Genomic DNA, 20,698 nt, shown 5'->3' on the forward strand with positions numbered 1-20,698 from the left:
CGGAACCGGAGCCGGAGCAGGATCCGGATCCCGCACCCGGATGGCCACGTCAACCTAAGCCACGCCGCCGCCCGCGTCGCCCGCCCCGGGCCTGTGGCCTTCCCCCGGCCGCGGCGTCCCTCTGCCTTTCCCACAGTGCCTCGCGCCAGGCCCCGCCCCGGCTCCCCGTGGAGACCGGCACTCCTGGAGCGGAGCCGGCCGTGCGCTCCCCGCTGCCGGTGCGACTCGGCCTCCCCGAACCCGGGCGCGGCGGCCGGCCGGGCCCCGAGTGCCTGCTCCCCACGCCCCCCGCACCCGGTCTGGGCTCGGTTGGGCGCAGTGGGCCGCTGGAATTGAGGATGAGTAGCTTGAGGCAACTTGGAGGTGGGCACGGGCCGGGGTCCTGGGCCCTCCGGGAGGGGAGGAGCGAGATGCCTGCGCCCTGGGACCCCGTCCTCTCCGTGGCTACCCCGGGCGTCTGGGCTCTCCTTGCATCCTCCCGGTTTCCTCACTGCGCCCTCCCTCTACCCAGCCTCCCCCCTGCCACTGACTCCTGCTTCGCACTTGCTCAGGCTGCCTTAGCTGCACCTGGGGCTCCAGTCACCAGCAGCCTTTGCCGGTGTACCCCACCCCCCCCTCGCCCCGGGCCCCCCGTCTTTCCCCCTCGGGCTCGGGCGGGAGGGCAGCATCCCAGAGCTTGCGGAGCCTTCACCTGTCGCACCTGTGCTGCCTGCAGCCGGGGGCCCAGGGCCACGCCGCCACGCCCACGCCCACGCCCGCCCCTGGGCGAGGACCGCCTCACCCCGACGTGGGGAGTCCCAAGTGGGGTTTGTTTGCCAGTCGGGATGTTTGTTCAACGCTGTCAATATATTTTACAAAGATCTGTGTTTAAGAGACGGTAAGGGGGATTAGAAATGAGGAAGCCTGTTCAAAAAGTAGAGAGACATTCTATAGTGGACAGGTAGGAAGGATTAAGTGAAGTAAGGAGAGACTGGCGGGGTGCTGGGGAACTTAGATTCTTGAGTTTTGTGAGAACTTTGCAGCTAAATGTTTGGATAGGATGTGGAGTGATTATTTTTGCCCTAGAGAGGTGAACCTGTCTGGATAACTGCTTTTCTTCTCCTTTACTGTTTGTTTTTCCATTCCTGTTAAAGGGGGTTTAGACTGCAGCCCCCCCCCTTTGCTGCATTCAAACTTTGCAGTAAAATTACACTGTTAATTTTCGATTTTTATTGTAGTGTTTTTACACATCAGGCTCTACCCAAATTTACTTTAGGTAGCTTACCTAAGAATACTCGGGTAGAACAGACATCCGTTACATCCGTTGTAAGAGTGTAGTTGCGCTTTGATGAAAATGATAGGGCCTTGGGAAGGACACTGCTACCAGTCCCCTCAGAGGCCATCTCCTGCAAGTGAAATCTGATTAAAGTGAAAACTGGACAGCCTGAAGGGCTAAAGAACTAACGCAGAAAGGGGCTTACTAAAAAAACAGCACTACCTTAGAGAAAAACGGGAGAGAAGTCAAGTTTCTACCCTGTGTTATGCTGGTAAGAAGCTCCTTGTATAAATTGCTGGGTGCGTATGTAACTGTTGTAGCTTGCCACACTCAGTGTGCTTTGTGCTGTCTTGAGCGATTCCACAAATCTGGATACTTGAATACCAGGGTGGTGAAGGAAGCCCCCCCCCCCAAAAAAAAATAGAGCCTGGGGCATTTCCAGTGCTCTACCACTTACTGAGATGTTCCTTTTGCTGACCAAGTTTCCTGATAAATTAATTTGTATCGTTGCTGTTTAATGTGAAATGAATTTTAACTGGTTGCTTTCCTCCCTTTAGAGTAACAATTTGGAGCCAGTTTTACAAGGGCTGATTCACTTTTGAAGTAATGCGGACAGATTCTCAGAGCTGCGTATTACATCAGCTGGAAGCAGCAGTGGATCTTAAGGGTCACCTAAGTCGGAACTCGTATTAACGAGGAGAATGGGAGTCTGCTTAGATAAAGATGCCGATATCCGGGACATGAAGAGGATCTGTCTCTGTTTTCTGATTGTGTGTATGGCCGTTTTAGTAGGCACCGATCAGGATTTTTACAGTCTACTGGGAGTGTCTAAAACCGCAAGCAGCAGAGAAATCAGACAAGCTTTCAAGAAGTTGGCATTGAAATTACATCCTGATAAAAATCCAGTAGGTGAAAGTTTTTCAATACCTGTTTATTGTATTTGAATATGTGTAGTTATTTTCTTAATTATTTAAAGGGAATGTTCAAAATGCCTAAGAACAATTCTGCGTTAACTGTAAGTCGCTTGCTATGCCAAAATAGGGAAAAGCAAAGTAGTTCTGGTTTAAAACTGCACGATGAAATCGGTAAAACAAATGCCATCCTCAATTTATAAACTAGTGTCCAACAGTTACATTAAAAACACTAGTTTCAGACCAACAGTGTAAGTTATTTGAAGTCATTTTCTTAGCCAAGTGAGCTGAGGTCATGTGTTTTAGTTCTGGGACCCCCATTCACATAGCAGTGAAGTCAGTGCTCACCCTTACCTCCCTCATTGGGGTGCTGGAGTTCCCCACTCCTGATGCCAGCCTTGTAGGTGTGCACATGAACAGCAGCAGGGGATGGCCCCGTAGTCGGATCTGGACCACTCACCTGACCGCTTGGTCCGCCCCACCCTGCAGGTGGGAGTGTTCGCTCCCTCTCTCTGCCTTTCAGATAAATAGAATCTTTAAAATAAAATGCGTTTTAGCACAATAGCAGAAATATTTCCTTAGAATTGAGGATATCTCTTACTAAAAATGGCAATAATAGCTAGTAACACACCGTAAAGTTCTCTGTGTGCACATACCCACAGACCAAAAGTTTTAAAGAACTCTGAGAACTTCCAAATATAATTCTAGTATTGTGATTAAATATCCAAAAATCATCTAAAATTAAATTCATCTTGATTTTCATGGCTTTCTTATGATTTACCTGATAATTCCTAGTAAGATTTAGTCTTCCTCTAAGGAAAAAGATGGTGTTTTCTTGAGAGAACTTTTGAATAGGATTATGTCACTTGTGTGAACTAAACAGTAGAAATGATACTTTTCCTAAATTCTAGCCTATTTCCTGGGCATCATATTTTATTTTTGTTTTCAAATTTGTCTCACATGTCTGAATATGGTTTTTAACTTTAAATAGCAAAGTACATCCTTTTTTTTTTGGGGGGGGGGGATTTCGCTGACCTACTTGAAAGGAAGAATCACAGAGAAAGGAAGAGACGGTCCCCTGACTCACTCCCCAGATGGCTTCAACAGCCCCGGCTGGGCCAGGCTGAGTCTAAGAGCCTGGAACTCCATCCCGGTGTCCCATTTAGGTGCAGATGCCCAAACACTTCGGCCTTCTTTCTCCACTTTCCCAGGTGCATTAGCAGAGAATTAGATCAGCCAGTATACCAGTTGACACCTGGGGCATTGCATGTAGCGGTTTAACCCACTGCACCACAACTCCACGCCCTCCCAAGATGTCTAAATGAAAAGCACCCTTTGAAAACCTGTTCTGTGAAATAGTAATGAAGAAGCATTTCCATTGCAATTTTGAATTTTTACTTTGGTTCATATTTAATTTTTCCCTTAGACTGCCTCAAATAGAATAAGATGCAGATCTTACTGAAGTATAATTATTTACGAGCAACAAATATTTACAAAATTGAAGAATCCAAGGGACTTGTCAGATTTTTTTCCCCTCAACTGCATTTCTTAGGAATGAGTAAAGTTGTTTGACTAAATCAGACAATCTTTTTAAAGTGTCAGTTTCTTTTTGGATTTTTTGTTTGTTTTGTGGTTTTTTGTTTTGTTTTACTTTTTTGCTTCAAAGGTGGATTTACAGAGATAAGGAAAAACAGAGATCCTTATCTGCGGGTTTACTCCCCAAATGGCCACAGTGGCCAAAGCTGAGCCAATCCAAAGCCAAGAGCCAGGAGCTTCTTCCATGTCTCCCACGTGGTTGCAGGATCCCAAGGCTTAGGGCCATCCTCTGCTGCCTTCCCAGGCCACAAGCAGGGAGCTGGATCCAAGTGTAGCAGCTGTGACTGGACCCAGTGCCAATAAGAGATGTCAGCCCTACAGGTTGAGGGTTAACCTGTTGAACAACTGCTTCTGACCCCATGTGTCAATTCTTATTTCTCTTCCTTTCGTCATCTCTTTTTTTGAAAATTGTAGTTTCTCAGACAGTCTTACTGTATTTCAACTCCTGCTGAGACCACATTCTACCTCATCAGGTTGATATGCAGTTACAGAAATCTCTTCATTTATGGGATTTGTATGGGGAGCTGTGAGATCACGTGGGTTGTTCCTAAGCTGTCATTTCTGCCATCTCTGTTTTCTTACAGAATAACCCAAATGCACATGGTGACTTTTTAAGAATAAATAGAGCATATGAAGTACTCAAAGATGAAGATCTGCGAAAAAAGTATGACAAGTATGGAGAAAAAGGACTTGAAGATAATCAAGGTGGCCAGTATGAAAGCTGGAACTATTATCGTTATGATTTTGGTAAGGTGATCTATTACTTAGGAAATTTTTTATTGAGGTGAAAGTTTTATTTCACTCCTACCTGTGTGTTATCTATCACCTTGTTTAGCTCTTTTTAATTTACCGTAGGTGTCAAATTTAGAAGGAAAGTCTGTTGATTGTAAAGAAATTATGTGTACAGAAGGGAAGGCTTATTGGTGAAATCTTGCTAATTAAAGGATTATTGTTTAATTTAAAAATGCATGCATTGGAAGTTAAATGTTCAAGTCTTTGAAAAATGTTGAGTGTCTCATTTACCAAGAAAGACTAAATTTTCCCTTAATACTGGTCACTGAAATGGAAAAGTCATCCTTCTAATGTAGGACCCTTATTGATAATGGCTGAAGGTGTTGATAAGAAGAAAAATAAGGCAAGAGTAGAGGAAGGAAATTAGCGGAAGGTGGAGGGAAAGTAAACATGGGAGGCAGGCAGAGGGGTGTGTTCAGTTAAGCACTGTTCTCCAAGTTGGTGTTAGCCTCAGCTGCACAGAAGCAATTGAAATATACCCTTTATTTTAGACTAAGAGATCTTCAGTATTGTATCTGGAGAGTTTGCTTCCCAAGTCTGGTTTTATTGTCAAAAGAATGTTTTGATGTGTTATCCACCTGGTAGTTTTTTCAGGTGTTGGCAAATTTGCATTGTGCTGACCAGATCTGGCTTGCAGTCTGTTTTGATAAATAATGCTTTATTGGAATATCGTTGTGTTTATTTGTTTGCATGCTGTTAGTGACTCTGTTCACACACCGTGTTGAGTAGTTGTGATGGAACTCTGTTGTACAAAGCCTAAAATCTTTACTGCTGGCCTCTGCAGAACTTTACTGACTTCTGGTTTGTATTCATTATTAACATGTATAGTAATGGGAAATTTTCTCATATTGACAAATTGTAACTAAGTTTATATTTCCTAAATTTTTGTCTTTATCTGTGCAAAAGTTAACAATAAAAGCTTAGTGGAAAATACTTGAAGGTGATACCACTATTAAAATCACACTCAGCAAACTGAATAAGGTCTATTGCATAGTTAATAATATACTCTGATTTGCAACTATTCCCTGGTATTGATACTGTAATACAGCTACATACATGACACTGTTAGGGGAAGCTAGGTGAAGTGAACATAAACAGGATACATCCTATTCATGCAACTTCCTGTGAGTCTATAAAATAAAAACTTAAAAATAAATTTTCTGTAGAGATGACATTATGTGAATAATAGAAACCCTCTCACACACCTAGTTATAACAGTCCAAGTGAGGAAACTAGTATCCTTAGATCACTCTTCAGATGTGTCGACAATAAGTAGATTGAGGTTTTTTTAAATCTGTATGTTCAAGATTTAGTGTAGAGATATCTGATTTTTTTCACAATTAAAGCAAGGGGCTAAATCTGTTTTTATGTGGTAATATAGTTTATGGTGAAATTTTAATTATATAATTTTTGTGTACTTTTTAAATTAGGTATTTATGATGATGATCCTGAAATCATAACATTAGAAAGAAGAGAATTTGGTAAGTTTGCAGGTGTATTATTTTCTAAAACTTGGACAAGTTCAGTCTCTTAACTAAAACGCATGAGTTTTAATGCGTTTGGGATAGAAACTCTTCAGATGTTAAAAAGTTACTGCAATGAATACAGGATATTAAGTAATATGGTAAGTTATGGAACAATGTCCCATGATAAAAACATTATTATTTCTTTAGCAAAGTGTATGCCGTTTATAAAAAATATCATTTAGTCATATATCAGTTCATGATAGATTTGGGTACATTATTGGTGTATTTTCTCTTTCTCATAGCACATTACTATAGACTGGGTAAATGGAAACAACAACAACAAAAGTCTAGCTAATGCTTCTGGTACATGATGGAGGGGCTGCATCTTGTAACAGCCATTTTGCTGGCGGAGTTCCCAGGTATCACAGTGAATCACATGGCCAGGGAGCACCTGTGTCTCCCTGTGTTACAGAGCCACCAGAATTCCTTGACAGAGACAATGTTCTGTGACTTCAGCTATTCCTAAGCATTACTCCAAAGACTCTCAGAATACCACACTTGGAGTCAGTTTCCACCCTTTACTACCTCATAATGGAGGTTAGGTTTCAACATGAATTTTGCAGGGCATAAAACAGACTCAAGTAGCTGCTAAGTAAGCTTGCTACAGACTTGTGGGAAAAAAATTCCAGAGCCTTTTAGTTTGGAAGGATAAAACTCGAACAGCATACCAGTTGCAAAATATACATGTAGTAGTACTTACATGCTTAGCATTTATTATCCTGAGAGATGGATAACAACCACTGAATTTCTTGCAGTTCTTTCTAATGGATTTCATTTTATTATTTTCTTCATCATTTTGGTGAGCTCAGGCATACAACGTAGCTTTTAAGTGTGTTACTTTATTACAGATCCCACATGTCAACACTTAAATTCTAGATAAATAGAAAATATATCTTCCTACAAATGGAAAGAAAAAAAAATTCATTTGAATTGTTATAGAGTTATATTGAAGTTACATATGTTCTCTTCCGCTTGCAAAGAATTGTGCTTTCTGGCTGGACCTCCAACTGTTTGAAATAAAGATTATCAAGCAGAGTAATGTTTGACAAGCTAATGGTTGGTCCTTGAGAGGACTAGTACTTTCCAGTTTGGCCCTTCTGTAGATGTGGCTTGAACTCCCCTTTTGTCCTTATGGCTCGGGGGTCTATTGAAAAGTCTGCTGTTTCCTGTCAGCTCCCTCTCCTAGAAAGGCAAACACTGGTTCTCTGGTTTTCAACATGTCCTGTAGCTTGCACCTCTAGTGCTTCGCTGCATTGATAACACCTGCTTTCAGTGGAGGTCTCTTCTTATTTATGTAATTTTCTACCTATTCAACTTAGATATTTACCCCAAATTACATAGCAATTCACTTTTTTTTTCCAAGTCGCCACTTTAGATTGTTAGAAGTATTTCCTTTTTTATTGCACAGTACATTTTTGTAGATGGAAGGCTTCATCTCTTCCCTCGGCTACCTTCTTTGCCATTTCCCCCATCTTATCACTGTAGTGTAGTCCCGTTTAACTTTCTGACATTTAAATGTATCATGACGTGATAAGAACTAGCGAAGGTAGAAAAAGTAGTATTATAGTATAGAGATATATTTATTTACAAGTTTTATTGAGAGTTCTGCTTTTATTCAGGAGTAGAATCATGTAAGCAGTTCTCTGTCAGAACATTGTTTCAATACAAAACAGAAAATGGCATATTTAAGGCTTTTAAAATTTTCTCATGCTTTCCATTAACCCAGTACATTCTTTTTTTTTTTTTTTTTTTTTTTTTTTTTTTTTTTTTTTTTTACATCTCAGTGCAGTTATACAAGCATGCGCCAAGATGATGATGGAAGATAGAATTAACAGTTTTTTGGGGGCAAAAAATTCTTTGAAATTCATGCATCTTAAGAAACCTTTAAAAAGTTTATGAAAAGTCATGTTTTACAAACATCCTGTGCATGGTTTTCAATCATAATAAACAAGTTCTAGATAGTTTTTGCAAAAGTACAGAACATGTCACATGTGTGCCAGTAATTCTGAATACTCACACAGACATCTTCTGGAAGACAGGTCTCGAACCAGCTTGTCACTTATTTCAAGCACCTAGATTTGTCTGTCAGATTCTAAACATTAGAACAGCAAATAAAATCTTAATTTATATACCTGTAATATACAGTTTGTTTCCATCAAACTGTCTTATAAGTGAAATTTAGGTGAATGTCAAATGCTGAGTGTTTCTGTTAACCTACATCAACTGCATGTATTTAGAAAAGTATGCACTAGAGCCCGGTGTGATGACTCAGCAGCTAAATCCTTGCCTTGCATGCACTGAAATCCCATATGGGTGCGGATTCATGTCCCGGCTACTCCACTTCCCATCCACCTCCCTGCTTGTGGCCTGGGAAAGCAGTAGTGGATGGCCCAAGGCCTTGGGACCCTGCAGTCCTATAGGAGACCTGGAAGAAGCTCCTGGCTCCTGACTTGGGATCGGCTCAGCTCCAGCCATTACATAATGCCACTTAGGAAGTGGACCAGTGAACTTCCGTTCTTTCTGTCTGTGCCGCCTCCTCTCTGTAAATCTGTCTTTCAAATAAGATAAATATTTTTTTAAAAAAAAGTATTCACTTAAGGTATTGTTTGATGCCTTAGTATAATTTATGAAAAAACTTTAAATTAATAGTAACTGATTTGGGATTGGGATTCTTTAACGTAAAGCAAGTGATCCTCACCTTTTTATCTTGAATGACATAGTATATCCTTACACTTTTCAAGCAATATGGTCTTCTAAGTTAAACATCTTGAGTAAATATTAAACTTGACCTCGATAAAATCTTACTATATGTGTAAGTTACTTGATTCATTCAGAATTAGAAGCCACTGTCAGAATCCTTTGGGGCAGACTTGAGATGGCAGCAGTGAAATTGCTGATTGGGACTCCACACCCTGCAGTGGAATGCCTTATTATAGTTCCAGCTACTCTCACTCTCTAGCTTGCTGCTGGGGTAGCACATGATGGTTCAGTACTGGTGCCCCTGCTACCCACAGGAGACATCCAGACTGAGTTCCAGAACCTGGAGTTGAACCCGACTCAGCCCTGGTTGCTGTGGGCATTTGGCAAGTTAATCAGCAGGTGGATCTCTTGATGCCTACTTACCTACATTTCACTGTCCTTTCCTACCTCTCCCTTTCTTTCCCTCTCTGTAACTGTTCCCCCTCCCTTCATCTCTCTCTGCTACTCTGCCTTTCAGATGAAATGAAAATAAACTTTTTAAAATTAAAAAAAATCATAACCCCGTACACTTAACTCGTGCCGCAGACCATCCAAGAATTTTAGTCACTGTCTTTGCTTCTGTTTATTGCTGTCGTCCACAACTGTTTCATGGAATTCTGTTATTTCCTTACAGCAGCCTTTGCAAAGCTTTATGGCCATATTCACCTTGCAGGTCAAGACTACTGTGTATTCAGTAAGGTGCTTCCAAGAGTTAAAACATTTGAAATGACATTTTAACAACAACAACAAAGTTAAACTGAAAATGATTAAAGTAGTATGAAAGATTTATAGATTTCATTCTTCTGCAACCAGGTTTGTTTTAACAGACACTCATGAACATTAGCAGGTAATTCTGCCTTTCTTCTGTCCTGTGTGCTTTCAGATGCTGCTGTGAACTCCGGAGAACTGTGGTTTGTCAACTTCTACTCCCCAGGATGTTCACACTGTCATGATTTAGCTCCTACCGTATGTATTTCTTGCATCTCAGTTATTAAAGTTTTATTTCTAATCTATTTTTTCTTTTTTCAGTGCATTTGAGGTTCTTTTTTCCCTGTTAGCAGTCATTTCAACTATCAGAAATGATTACCAGTATTTTCACATCTGCATGGCTTTATTTGCTAAATTTTCTGCTGTATGAATGTAAAACTTGAAGAAAAAGAAACTTACCAGAGAGATAATTGTTTTCCTTTTTTCTCACAGTGGAGAGACTTTGCTAAAGAAGTGGATGGATTACTTCGGATTGGAGCTGTTAACTGTGGCGATGACAGAATGCTTTGCCGGATGAAAGGAGTCACCAGTTACCCCAGCCTCTTCATTTTTAGATCTGGAATGGTAAGGAATAAACTCAGCATCTTTTGATTTGGGGAACTGTAAAGAAAATGCAACGTGTGAATTTATTGTCATTTATAAGCCTCAATTTTGGTGTCATCTGATTAGGCTGTAGTAGTAAATATTTTGAATGGTTTTATGAGTAAAAACATTGGATGCCATACTTGATTTTGCTGCATTTCAAATGAAATGCCTATCCATTTTAGTTTCTGTCTAAAATAACCTAATTTATTCAGTGTGGATAGTTTACAGTATTTTACAGGTGTTTCATAGCCTGCAAAGCTCTAGTATTTACAGTTTCCAATAATGAGACAAACTACAACTTAAAAACAGTACTAAAATTTCTTCCCTAAAATCAGTGTTCTCAGCATACTAATTAGAAACACTGTGTGTTATGGTAGAGCAAGGTAAGCTACCGCTTCGGACACTTGCATCCCACATTAGAGTACCTGGGATGAAGTTACCCCTCTGCCTTTGCTTCCCATCCAGGCTCTCACTAACACACCTGCAAGGTAATAGGCAGTGGCTGAAGTCCTGAGTTCCTGCCAGTAGCAGGCGAGAGCTGCCCAGAGGTTCTGTCTCCTGGCTTCAACATGGCAGCCTCTGGCTGTTTGTGAACATCTGGGGAGTGAACTAACAGATAAGAGCTCTGTGTCTGTCTTACAAACAAAATTAAAATGAATAAAGTGTAATTTTTTAAAAATGTATTACTTGTTCTTACTTAAGTCATAGTTACAAAGAGAGAAGTAGGGACACAGAGAGCTTCTATCTGCTGGTTCGCTGCCTAAGTGACCTCAGTGGTCAGAGTTGAACTGATCTGAGGCTGGGAACCAGGCGCTTCTTATGGTCTCGGGCCATCCTTCACGGCTTTCCCAGATCATTAACAGGGAGCTGGATTGGAAATGGAGCAGCCAGGCTAGAACCCCATGTGGGATGCCAACACGCATATGGGATGCCATTGCTACACAGAGGGTGAGCTTGCTTGCCTCCATGCTGGCTCCTAGATAAAATTTTAAAAAGAAATATACTAAACTATTGAAAAAGAATTTACTGCATTGTTTATAATAGTGTAAAATAAAATACAGGTATTTGTTTTAAAAAAAAAAGTAAAAGATTTTTCCTTTTTTAAAAAAATCAATAGGCTACAGTGAAGTATCATGGAGACAGATCAAAAGAAAGCTTGGTGAATTTTGCCATGCAGCATGTGAAAACCACAGTGACAGAACTATCAACAGGTAATTTTTTCCCTTAGTTTTCCCTTCAAGGATATTTTGAAATTGGCATTTTAAGTTTTTCAGTGCTAATATTTTGATCAACATAGTATAATTTTTTAAGTATCTTCTCTATGGAAGAGGGTTGTCATTCTCTTTCATCTCTGCTGAATAGTATTACTTAAACTGTATTTTGTATAGAAACAAAAACAAGGACTATTTGGGAAATGGGTATGAGATAAGGCTCAGTGGAAAAGCATTTTCAGATTATCACCAAGTGTTCAGTATTCCATGTGTGCTATTGCTGTGCTATTTTACTGCCCTGTAACAGCCTCTCCAGCTTAAAGTTAAACTCTTCTGTTTTGGGTTTTTAATTGCTCAAGTGATTTCAGGCAGATACGTGCTCTGGCCTGGCCTGTCTATGACATGATAGTACTCACAACTACAGAAATGTTCATTTCATCCGTGAGTATCAGTTCCAGGTCAGAAACTCAGGCTGCTGTAATATGGGGTGCAGTCCTGTTAACCTGCATCCTGTTTGCAGTGAGGACACTAGTAGACAGTTACGGAAAGCTCGAGAAACATGCAAGACATAACCCAGTTAAAGAAAAGAAATAATTAGAAAATATTTCTTGAAATAGGTCATATACCCAGTCGTCATGAAAAATGAGTTAGAAACCTTCTGAGATTACTCTCTATGTGGGGAATTTGCAGTGTGTGGTGAATCTGACAAAAAGATGAGTAATGGGGTGGAGTGGTATGGGGAGAAATGTGTTGTATGTAGAAATATGTTAAATTCAAACAAAGCTTTACATAGCAGTTTGAATTTCTCAATGAAATAATGAATTTAGATTTATACAATAAACAACTTAGACAATCATTGAAGGAGTCTGACGTTCAATGGGAATGTAAAGATAACTGCTCATACAAAAGTGGATTGGAAGGGAACGAGATTTAAAAATTGTAATTCAGGAGACTTATTTTCCATTAATACCAACAGATGATCACAAATTTGATGTAATTGGTTCATCAGGATATGGAATATGTGGGGATTACTGTTTCAGTTTGCCTTTTGTAAATTTAAACCTATTCTGAAATAAAATGTTGAAAAAAACTTTCTAAGAAATGAAATCTGTTTTCTTTGAAGGAAATTTTGTTAACTCTATACAGACTGCTTTTGCTGCTGGTATTGGCTGGCTCATCACTTTCTGTTCCACAGGAGGAGGTAATTTTATTATTTTCTAGAAATGAAAAGACTGGCTTTTTTTTAAGATTTATTTATTTTATTAGAAAGTCAGATATACAGAGAGGAGGAGAGACAGAAAGATCTTCCATCTGATGATTCACTCCCCAAGTGAGCCCCAACGGCCAGTGCTGCGCCGATCCTAAGCCAGGAACCTGGAACCTCCTCCGGGTCTCCCACATGGGTGCAGGGTCCCAATGCATTGGGCCATCCTTTACTGCTTTCCCAGGCCACAGGCAGGGAGCTAGATGGGAAGTGGAGCCGCTGGGATTAGAACCTGTGCCCATATGGGATCCCGGGACGTTCAAGGCAAGGAATTTATCCGCTAGGCCACGCCGCCGGGCCCAAGACTGGCATTTAAAATTTAGGTAACAGTTGTATGTTACTGTAATTGATTACTCAGTATTTGAAACTACAGTTTATAATTATGGTTGGTTTTTTTGCTTGATGAGTATTTACCTTTTTCATTATTTTATACATGATCTAATTATTTGTTCAAATATCATTTTTATGTATAGTATTGATAAATTTTACCTTCATACAGTCACAGATATCAGAAGTCTACAAAAGTAACTGTTGACAGCTATATCCCTTCCCAGAGTATTATTATTTTTGGAAATACAAACTTTGTCTCATTTAATTATATGAAAAATACATAGATTTCTTTCAGAGTATTTGGGGATAGCACCTTTCCATTTCTAAGAACCTTTCTGTAAATTAAGTTAAAAGTTTAACACTTTGTAACAAAAAATATATACACTGGAGACTATATTCAGTGAGATTGGGTAAAAATTGTCCTCAGTAATCCAAAACATCCTGATACGTTAGTACATTTTGAGATGTTAAATCCCAACTGAGTCTTGTTTACACTTCACTTCTCGCCCTTCTCACTGCTTTGCTCAGGATGTATTGCCTTGTAACTAAAAATCAACCATTCGCCTGTTCTATAAGAAAGATAAAACATTTGAGCAAAAACCAGTTCTAAACTTAGTCTGTCATGACCAGCTCGTCCTTCGTTTTGGCCTGATGCCCAGACATCTGCCTGGCCGCCTTTTTAAACAGTCTCTTTTCCCATAAAGTATGTTTACCTGTCCTTGTAGGTTCTCTGATGCTGTAGACCCTTTTATCCTCATTGTTACTCATTGTATACTAGCATACATGTTTGCAGAACTTCATCTAACTAATGAAGAAGCTATTTTAAGGTTTTGAAAATTTCTTACATATCTTTATCAAACAGGTGTATTGCATTTAATCTACCCAAACCATGAGATCTCTTAGATAAAAGGAATTGTTACTACAGAGAGATTTGAGAGTAATAACCCCAAAAGATGTCTGAGAGTCTATAGCTAGAAATCCTGAGAAGTTACTGGGTAGAAATGAGAGTGAGTGGATGAAGTGTAAGCTTACTCAGCTGAAATTGCCTCCTAACAGTTTTTTTTTCTCTTCAGATTGTTTGACTTCACAGACACGACTGAGGCTTAGCGGCATGTTGGTAAGTGTCAATCATTTTGTAAAATTATCGTCTTGTAAAGGAACACATTTATAGATTGATTCACACATTTTGTAGTTTCTTGAACACCTAACTCGTAATCCTTGTTTTCTGATGCCTTCACAGTGTGATTTCTGGATAAATAGTTAGCTATCTTCAGTAGGTATTGGCACGTGGTGCTTTCATTGTCATTTATGAATTTGGCTTTAACTGAGTTCTGTTAGTATTGTCATTTGCAGACCATTTTGCTTTTTCATTTATTTGTATGACATTTTTTAACATTATTAAAGGTACCTTGGTGCTTTGAGAATTTGTCCTCTGCAAAAATTGAAAAATGTTTTTGTACAATTATATATTTTCTGTGTGTATTGTGTGAAATTTTGTAACTACTAGTTCAAATTTATTATGTTACCCAAATCTGTATCATTCATTTTTGTATGAGAATTTGATTTCTGAGAGGGGTATATTAAAACTTTTAGTCACAATTGTTGATAACATTCTTTTCTCCTGATAAAATTTCTATCAGTTTACATCCTGGGAAATCCATCATTAGACAGTCTGTTGCTGTATGAACATCATGAGTGGAGCTTGCAGAATTAGAAAATGCTGTGGATGAGTTGTTGCATGGTGGGTGAATGTGAAAGCCTAGGGCTTTGTATCAGTCTGTTGTAGTCTTTATGAATGCTGTACACTCAGGCATCCCGTCCCCTGGGAGGCCTTCAGGAGCAGGGGCATGCGTGGAGCTGTCACCTCCTGTGGTCACAGTCCTTCAAGTAGAGTCCTTCCTGAAGAAGCTGGCTCTTCTCTTCAGAAATGTGCCATGGGTGGTTTGTTAGGAAACAGACACTGCGGCAGGAATATTCTTTTGTAAGTTCTAAGATTTGTTTTATTTATTGAAAGGCTGACAGATCCATCCAGTGGTTTAATCCCAAAATAGCCACAATGGCTGAGGCTAAGCCAGGCTAAAGATGCTTTTAGTTGTGTAATTTCCTTTTCCCCTGTTTCTTTTTAGCTATGCATTCATTAGATGAAAAGAATTTTTCAGCTGCATGATCTTATATAACCATGGTCATATAAGTGGTTTGTCATTGACTAGAGAGCACACATGACAGTTGGGCATAATGTTGGTGGCCCTATATTCACAATCATTGCTTCTTTATAGTGGCTACTGTTCAGCTCTTTTTATGCATCACTGAGGTTTTTTTCTTTTAACATCACTTGTATTTGAGATATCAAAATCACTGAGTATACTTTTGTTTCATTGCCTCCCTGTATTTCACTGTACATTAGTAGTACCTGTACAACACCACTATGTTAGAATCACCTGAAAATCTCAAAATAATGAACAAAAGAAAAATATCTCACCAGTTAATTAAATCAACAAATTTGGCGGTGATGTGTGAGTGTCTGTTTTGTCTGTAATGTTGATTTGTTGTGTTCCTTTTTACTAATATCATTGGGCATATTTCGCATCAGAGATATCCTGGCCTTGTAAATAGTCAAAATCTTCGGGAATTGTTCCAAATGATTGATTTTACTTCTTCAGTTTTTATGTTTTCATAGGATTCATCAGGGAAACAATCTGAACCTTCAGTTTTCTTTATGTACACATTGAAAAAATCCTTTTATATGTAAAAGATTATTCCAGTATCACTTTTTTTTAAAGATTTATTTATTTTTATTGGAACGTAAGATATACAGAGAAGAGGAGAGACAGAGAGGAAGATCTTCCATCTGCTGATTCCCGGCCTAAGTGGCTGCAATGGCAGAAGCTGAGCCAATCCGAAGCCAGGAGCCAGGAGCTTCTTCCAGGTCTCCCACGCGGGTACAGGGTCGCAAGGCCTTGGGCCATCCTTGACTGCTTTCCCAGGCCACAAGCAGGGAGCTGGATGGGAAGTGGGGCTACTGGGATTAGAACTGGTGCCCATATGGGATCCTGGTGCAAGCAAGGTGGAAGACTTTAAACAGTAGGCTCCCAGTATCACTTTTATGTTGAGTAAAGATGGCGAGAACAGGGTGCATTTCACAACCCAATCAGCCCCACAGAGCCGAATTGGGCGCCATTTTGCATAAGAAGGAAAGGGCGAGGAAGAGGACTGAGCATACGCTGAGCTGGGAGTGAGCTCATTTCTGTCTGGGTGAACTGCAACGACGTGGCATTTTACGGTTCCACTCAGGGCAGGTCTGGGATAGCCCTCGGATCTGACGGCCAGCAAATCAAGAACCTTAGTGGTTGTACGGCAGGCGCCATTTTGGGCACTGTGGCAATAGCTTTGGGACTGCAGGGGACAACAGTGAACTGCACATGTGCTGATCTCGCGAGAACTTGCTAAGGTCCGAGATGGCACTGGTCCCGCAGGAAAATAATACTGACTGTGGCATCGTACAGGTCAAAATAGGTCCGTGTGGCACCCAGATCTAATGTCCAACAGGTTCTGGCAAGATCAGCGCCACCAACAACCTAATTATATAGGACACCTGGTGTCTCTCTAAACCTGGGACCTGCTCCAACCGGAAGTGGGAGAAAGGTTGCAGAGACAGCGGTGCAGCCTCACCACGGTATCACAGGAGGTGGTGAGTGGTGAGCCAAGAGCTGGGCTGTGGAGACCACAGTGGAAATCTGACATAAGAACCCAGACCTGGAACTTGCTGGAGGTTGTGGCACAAGTGGCTGCAAGAAAAGTTGTGTACCAACCGCGATAAGTAAAATCGCATTGTAGACCTGTGGGTGACACAGCTTTGAAACCTGCCAAAAGGAGAAGACTCTGCTAACCAGAAGTACAATGATCAAGAACAAAAGAAGAGACAAAGGCACAATGAATATTGCCGAAAACTCTCCTGCAAGGGAACAAAACCCTATGCCAGTCTCAGACTTAACTGAGGAAGACATGGAGAAAATGGGGCACACAGAATCCATAAGACTCATTTTAAAGATTCTGATCAACAATGAGAAGCTCATGCAAGAGTTCAAAGAATTTGGGCCCGGCGGCGTGGTCTAGCGGCTAAAGTCCTCGCCTTGAAAGCCCCGGGATCCCATATGGGCGCCGGTTCTAATCCCGGCAGCTCCACTTCCCATCCAGCTCCCTGCCTGTGGCCTGGGAAAGCAGTTGAGGACGGCCCAATGCATTGGGACACTGCACCCGCGTGGGAGACCCGGAAGAGGTTCCAGGTTCCTGGCTTCGGATCGGCGCGCATCGGCCCGTTGCGGCTCACTTGGGGAGTGAAACATCGGACGGAAGATCTTCCTCTCTGTCTCTCCTCTGTATATATCTGGCTGTAATAAAATGAATAAATCTTTAAAAAAAAAAAAAAAAGAGTTCAAAGAATTTAAGGAAGCAATAAAGCAAATCAAGGCTGGTATATCAGAAATTAAGAACAGAGTAGAGCAAATTAAGAGTACAGTGGAAAGTCTCCAAAATAGAATGAAGCAAGCAGAAGAAAGAATCTCAGAATTGGAAGGTATTTCCTGTCACCAGGGGGAAGCAGACAAAAAGCTGGAAGCAGAGCTGGATCAGGCCAAAAAAAGTATTCAAGAATTGAAAGACACTCTTAAGAGACCAAATCTAAGAGTTATGGGAGTTCCAGAAGGTGCAGCAAGAGAAGCTGAGTTTGCAAATGTATTTAATGAAATAATAAAGGAAAATTTCCCTAATCTAGAGGAAGAATTGGGAAACAACATCCAGGAGGGGCACAGAACTCCCAACAGACTTGACCAAAAGTGATCTTCACCACGACATATGATCATCAAGCTCTCTTCAATTGAACATAAGGAAAAGATCCTTAAATGTGCACGTGAAAAAAATCAATTGGCATATAAAGGAATGCCAATCAAGCTCACAGGAGATCACTCACAGGAAACTCTACAGGCAAGAAGAGAATGGAGTGACATATTCCAGATTCTAAAAGCAAAAAATTGTCGGCCCAGGATAACATATCCAGCAAAGCTTTCTTTCGTCTTTGACAATGAAATAAAATTCTTCCACAGTAAAGCTAAAAGAATTTGCCTCTTCCAAACCTGCACTACAAATGATACTTCAAGATGTTCTCATGGCAGAGAAGAGGAATAGCACCTACCAAAACCAAAGGCAAACGGGAAGAACATCCCAGTAAAATGACAGCAGAAGACTAAATCAAATGATGAACAACCGATTCCTAAAATGACAGGACCGACGTCACACCCATGTATATTAAACTCTGAATGTAAATGGCTTAGGCTTAATCAAACATCATAGAGTAGTAGACTGGATTATAAAACAGAACCCATCTGCTTATTGTCTGGAGGAGACACACTTCAACAAAGATTAGCAGAAACTATATCACATGGGTTTTGTTATTCTCTGTTAGTTTCATCTCTTCAAAACACTTCTGATTAAATCATTCAGTGACTCGTATATCATACGGTAGCATCATTTTCTTCAAGAAGGTTCTTGATTTTCATCTCTTCAGCTACACATTAGTCATTTAATAGCATGTTATTTAACTTCTTGGTGTTGTTAATTTCTTTTTTCTTCCTGTTGATTTTGTTTTGTCGCTCTTCATTTAAGGGGATGTATAGTAGCTGTGTAATGGAGACTGTCATATCTAGTAACATGTCATTTAACTTCAGGCATTGTAAATTTCTGTTTGTTGATGGAAACTATCATATCTAGTAACATGTCATTTAACTTCATGGCATTGTAAATTTCCTCTTTCTATTGTTGATTTTGAAACATGACTTTTCATTTAAGGGGATGTACAGTAGCTGTGAAATGGAGACTAACATTCAGATGTGAGGATGTAGTTGTGGTATGCATTTCTGCTTCCAGACAAAGATGGACTTACAATGAAACTGTTTACTATTTCTGGACAGTAGGATTCCGGACTCTCTGCCATTGTCCATGCCCGCAATGATGGACATATGACTGAGTATGAAGAACTATATGTTAGTAATGATTGGAGGGGGAGGAAACTAGGGGGGGATAAGGGAATATGAAACTGTACTATAAAATAATAAGAATAATAATAAAATGAATTAAAAAATTTTTTTAAAAACTTAAAAAAAATTTATCCTCTCAACTGAGTTTATAATATATTTATTTTTTACATAATAGTAATATCTTTTAAAATTTTTTGTTATTTTCCATGTTCTATTTTAATAAAAGGAATCTCCCTTCCCACTCCTCTCCATCCCTCCTCATTTTCCCCTCCTGCCATTTTCCCTCATATTACAGTAGTATAGTCCTTTAGGAGCACTTAGGAGTTTAACATTCTCATGTATAATGTTACAGCATTGCAGGTATAGGCATTGGTAGAAAATCCAGCATCAAATAGTCAAGACATATTTAAGAGTTTCATTGCAAGTTCTCCTCAAATTAGGAGTAGAGATATCCACTACAATATGTCTTCATTTCCTAGTAAACACAGTTAATGTATAAGAAAATCTGTTTATACTTATTTATATATCTATTTTACATTTTGCATGTAAATGTGATATTTCCCTTTGGCTTATCTTATTACTGGGCATAATGGTCTCTGGGTGGGAGCATTTTCTTGCAAATGGTAGAATTTTGTTCTTTTAATGATTGAGTAGTATTCCATAAAGTAGATGTACCACAGTGGTGTGTTTTGGTTTTTTTTAATGATACAATTCCATAGGCTCTGGTGTTTCCCAGCCCCCTGACTGAATCCCGTCCCCTGCATTGATTTCCCCTATAGTATTACAGTATTCCTGTAGTCCTAAGTCCATCATTCTGCTCTTTAAATGTATCCTGCCATTGTACGTATGGACAGTGGCAGAGAGTTCAGTATGCTATTGTCAAAATATATTTAACAGTTTCATTGGGTGTCTATGTTTGATATGGAAGTAGAGATGCATACTGCATTGTATCTTCACATCTGTTACATGGATACTGTACATCCCATTAAATGAAAAGCCATAAAACAAAATCAACAGGATGAAAAGCAGAAAATTTACAACAACATGAAATTAAGTAACATACTACTGAATGACCAATATACCACAATGTTTTATCCATTCCTCTTTCCACAGGGATCTGGGTTGTTTCCATGTCTTTGCTATTGTGGATTGTGTTGCTATACTGTATGGATTCAGCTCATTCTTTCATATGCAGATTTCACTTCATTTGGATAAATTCCCAGGAGAAGGTCATGTGGTAGATCAATTTTCAGTTGTCTTAGCACTCTCTATGACTTCCAAGGAGTTGAACCTAGTCTAAGTTCCACCAAGAGTGGAATAGGGCATTGTTCTCGAGTTACACACCAGTAGGTGGTAGTAGTAGATTTCCAAATGTAGATTATTCTCATTGGAGTAAAGTGGAACTTGAGGGCAATTTTTATTTTCATTTCCCTAACAGGTAGGTGGCTAGAGCTTTTTTCTTTTTCCTTTTTTTATATCTATTAGCCATTTGGATTTGTTCTTTTGAAAAATGCCTGCTCATTTTTGTTTATTGAGTTCCTAAAACTCTTTGTAAAGTATAGATATTACATACATATCTCCCAGGTTAACGGATCAATCTCTATCTTTATGGCTTTTAAGTTGTTTCCTTACTATGTTTGAAGTTTGTTGGAGTTTTTCAGTAGATAGTAACATGTTTCTTCAGCTGCAGAT

At 39.8% G+C, this 20,698-nt stretch overlaps 1 protein-coding gene across 1 annotated transcript in view; it reads left to right on the forward strand.

The window, feature by feature from the left end:
• Window positions 1–1,825: 1,825 nt before the first annotated feature.
• The window catches only part of DNAJC10 (DnaJ heat shock protein family (Hsp40) member C10), a 42,825-nt gene continuing 23,952 nt past the window's right edge, over window positions 1,826–20,698 (forward strand). The window contains exons 1-8 of the mRNA XM_058664697.1: window positions 1,826–2,160; window positions 4,347–4,509; window positions 5,985–6,035; window positions 9,703–9,785; window positions 10,020–10,151; window positions 11,290–11,383; window positions 12,507–12,584; window positions 14,051–14,094. Of these exons, the coding sequence (XP_058520680.1) occupies window positions 1,957–2,160; window positions 4,347–4,509; window positions 5,985–6,035; window positions 9,703–9,785; window positions 10,020–10,151; window positions 11,290–11,383; window positions 12,507–12,584; window positions 14,051–14,094 (849 nt within the window). The 5' untranslated portion in view covers window positions 1,826–1,956. The remainder of the gene's footprint in view (window positions 2,161–4,346; window positions 4,510–5,984; window positions 6,036–9,702; window positions 9,786–10,019; window positions 10,152–11,289; window positions 11,384–12,506; window positions 12,585–14,050; window positions 14,095–20,698) is intronic.

The sequence above is a fragment of the Ochotona princeps genome, chromosome 5 (genome assembly GCF_030435755.1).
Source record: "Ochotona princeps isolate mOchPri1 chromosome 5, mOchPri1.hap1, whole genome shotgun sequence".
Taxonomy (NCBI): Eukaryota; Metazoa; Chordata; class Mammalia; order Lagomorpha; family Ochotonidae; genus Ochotona; species Ochotona princeps.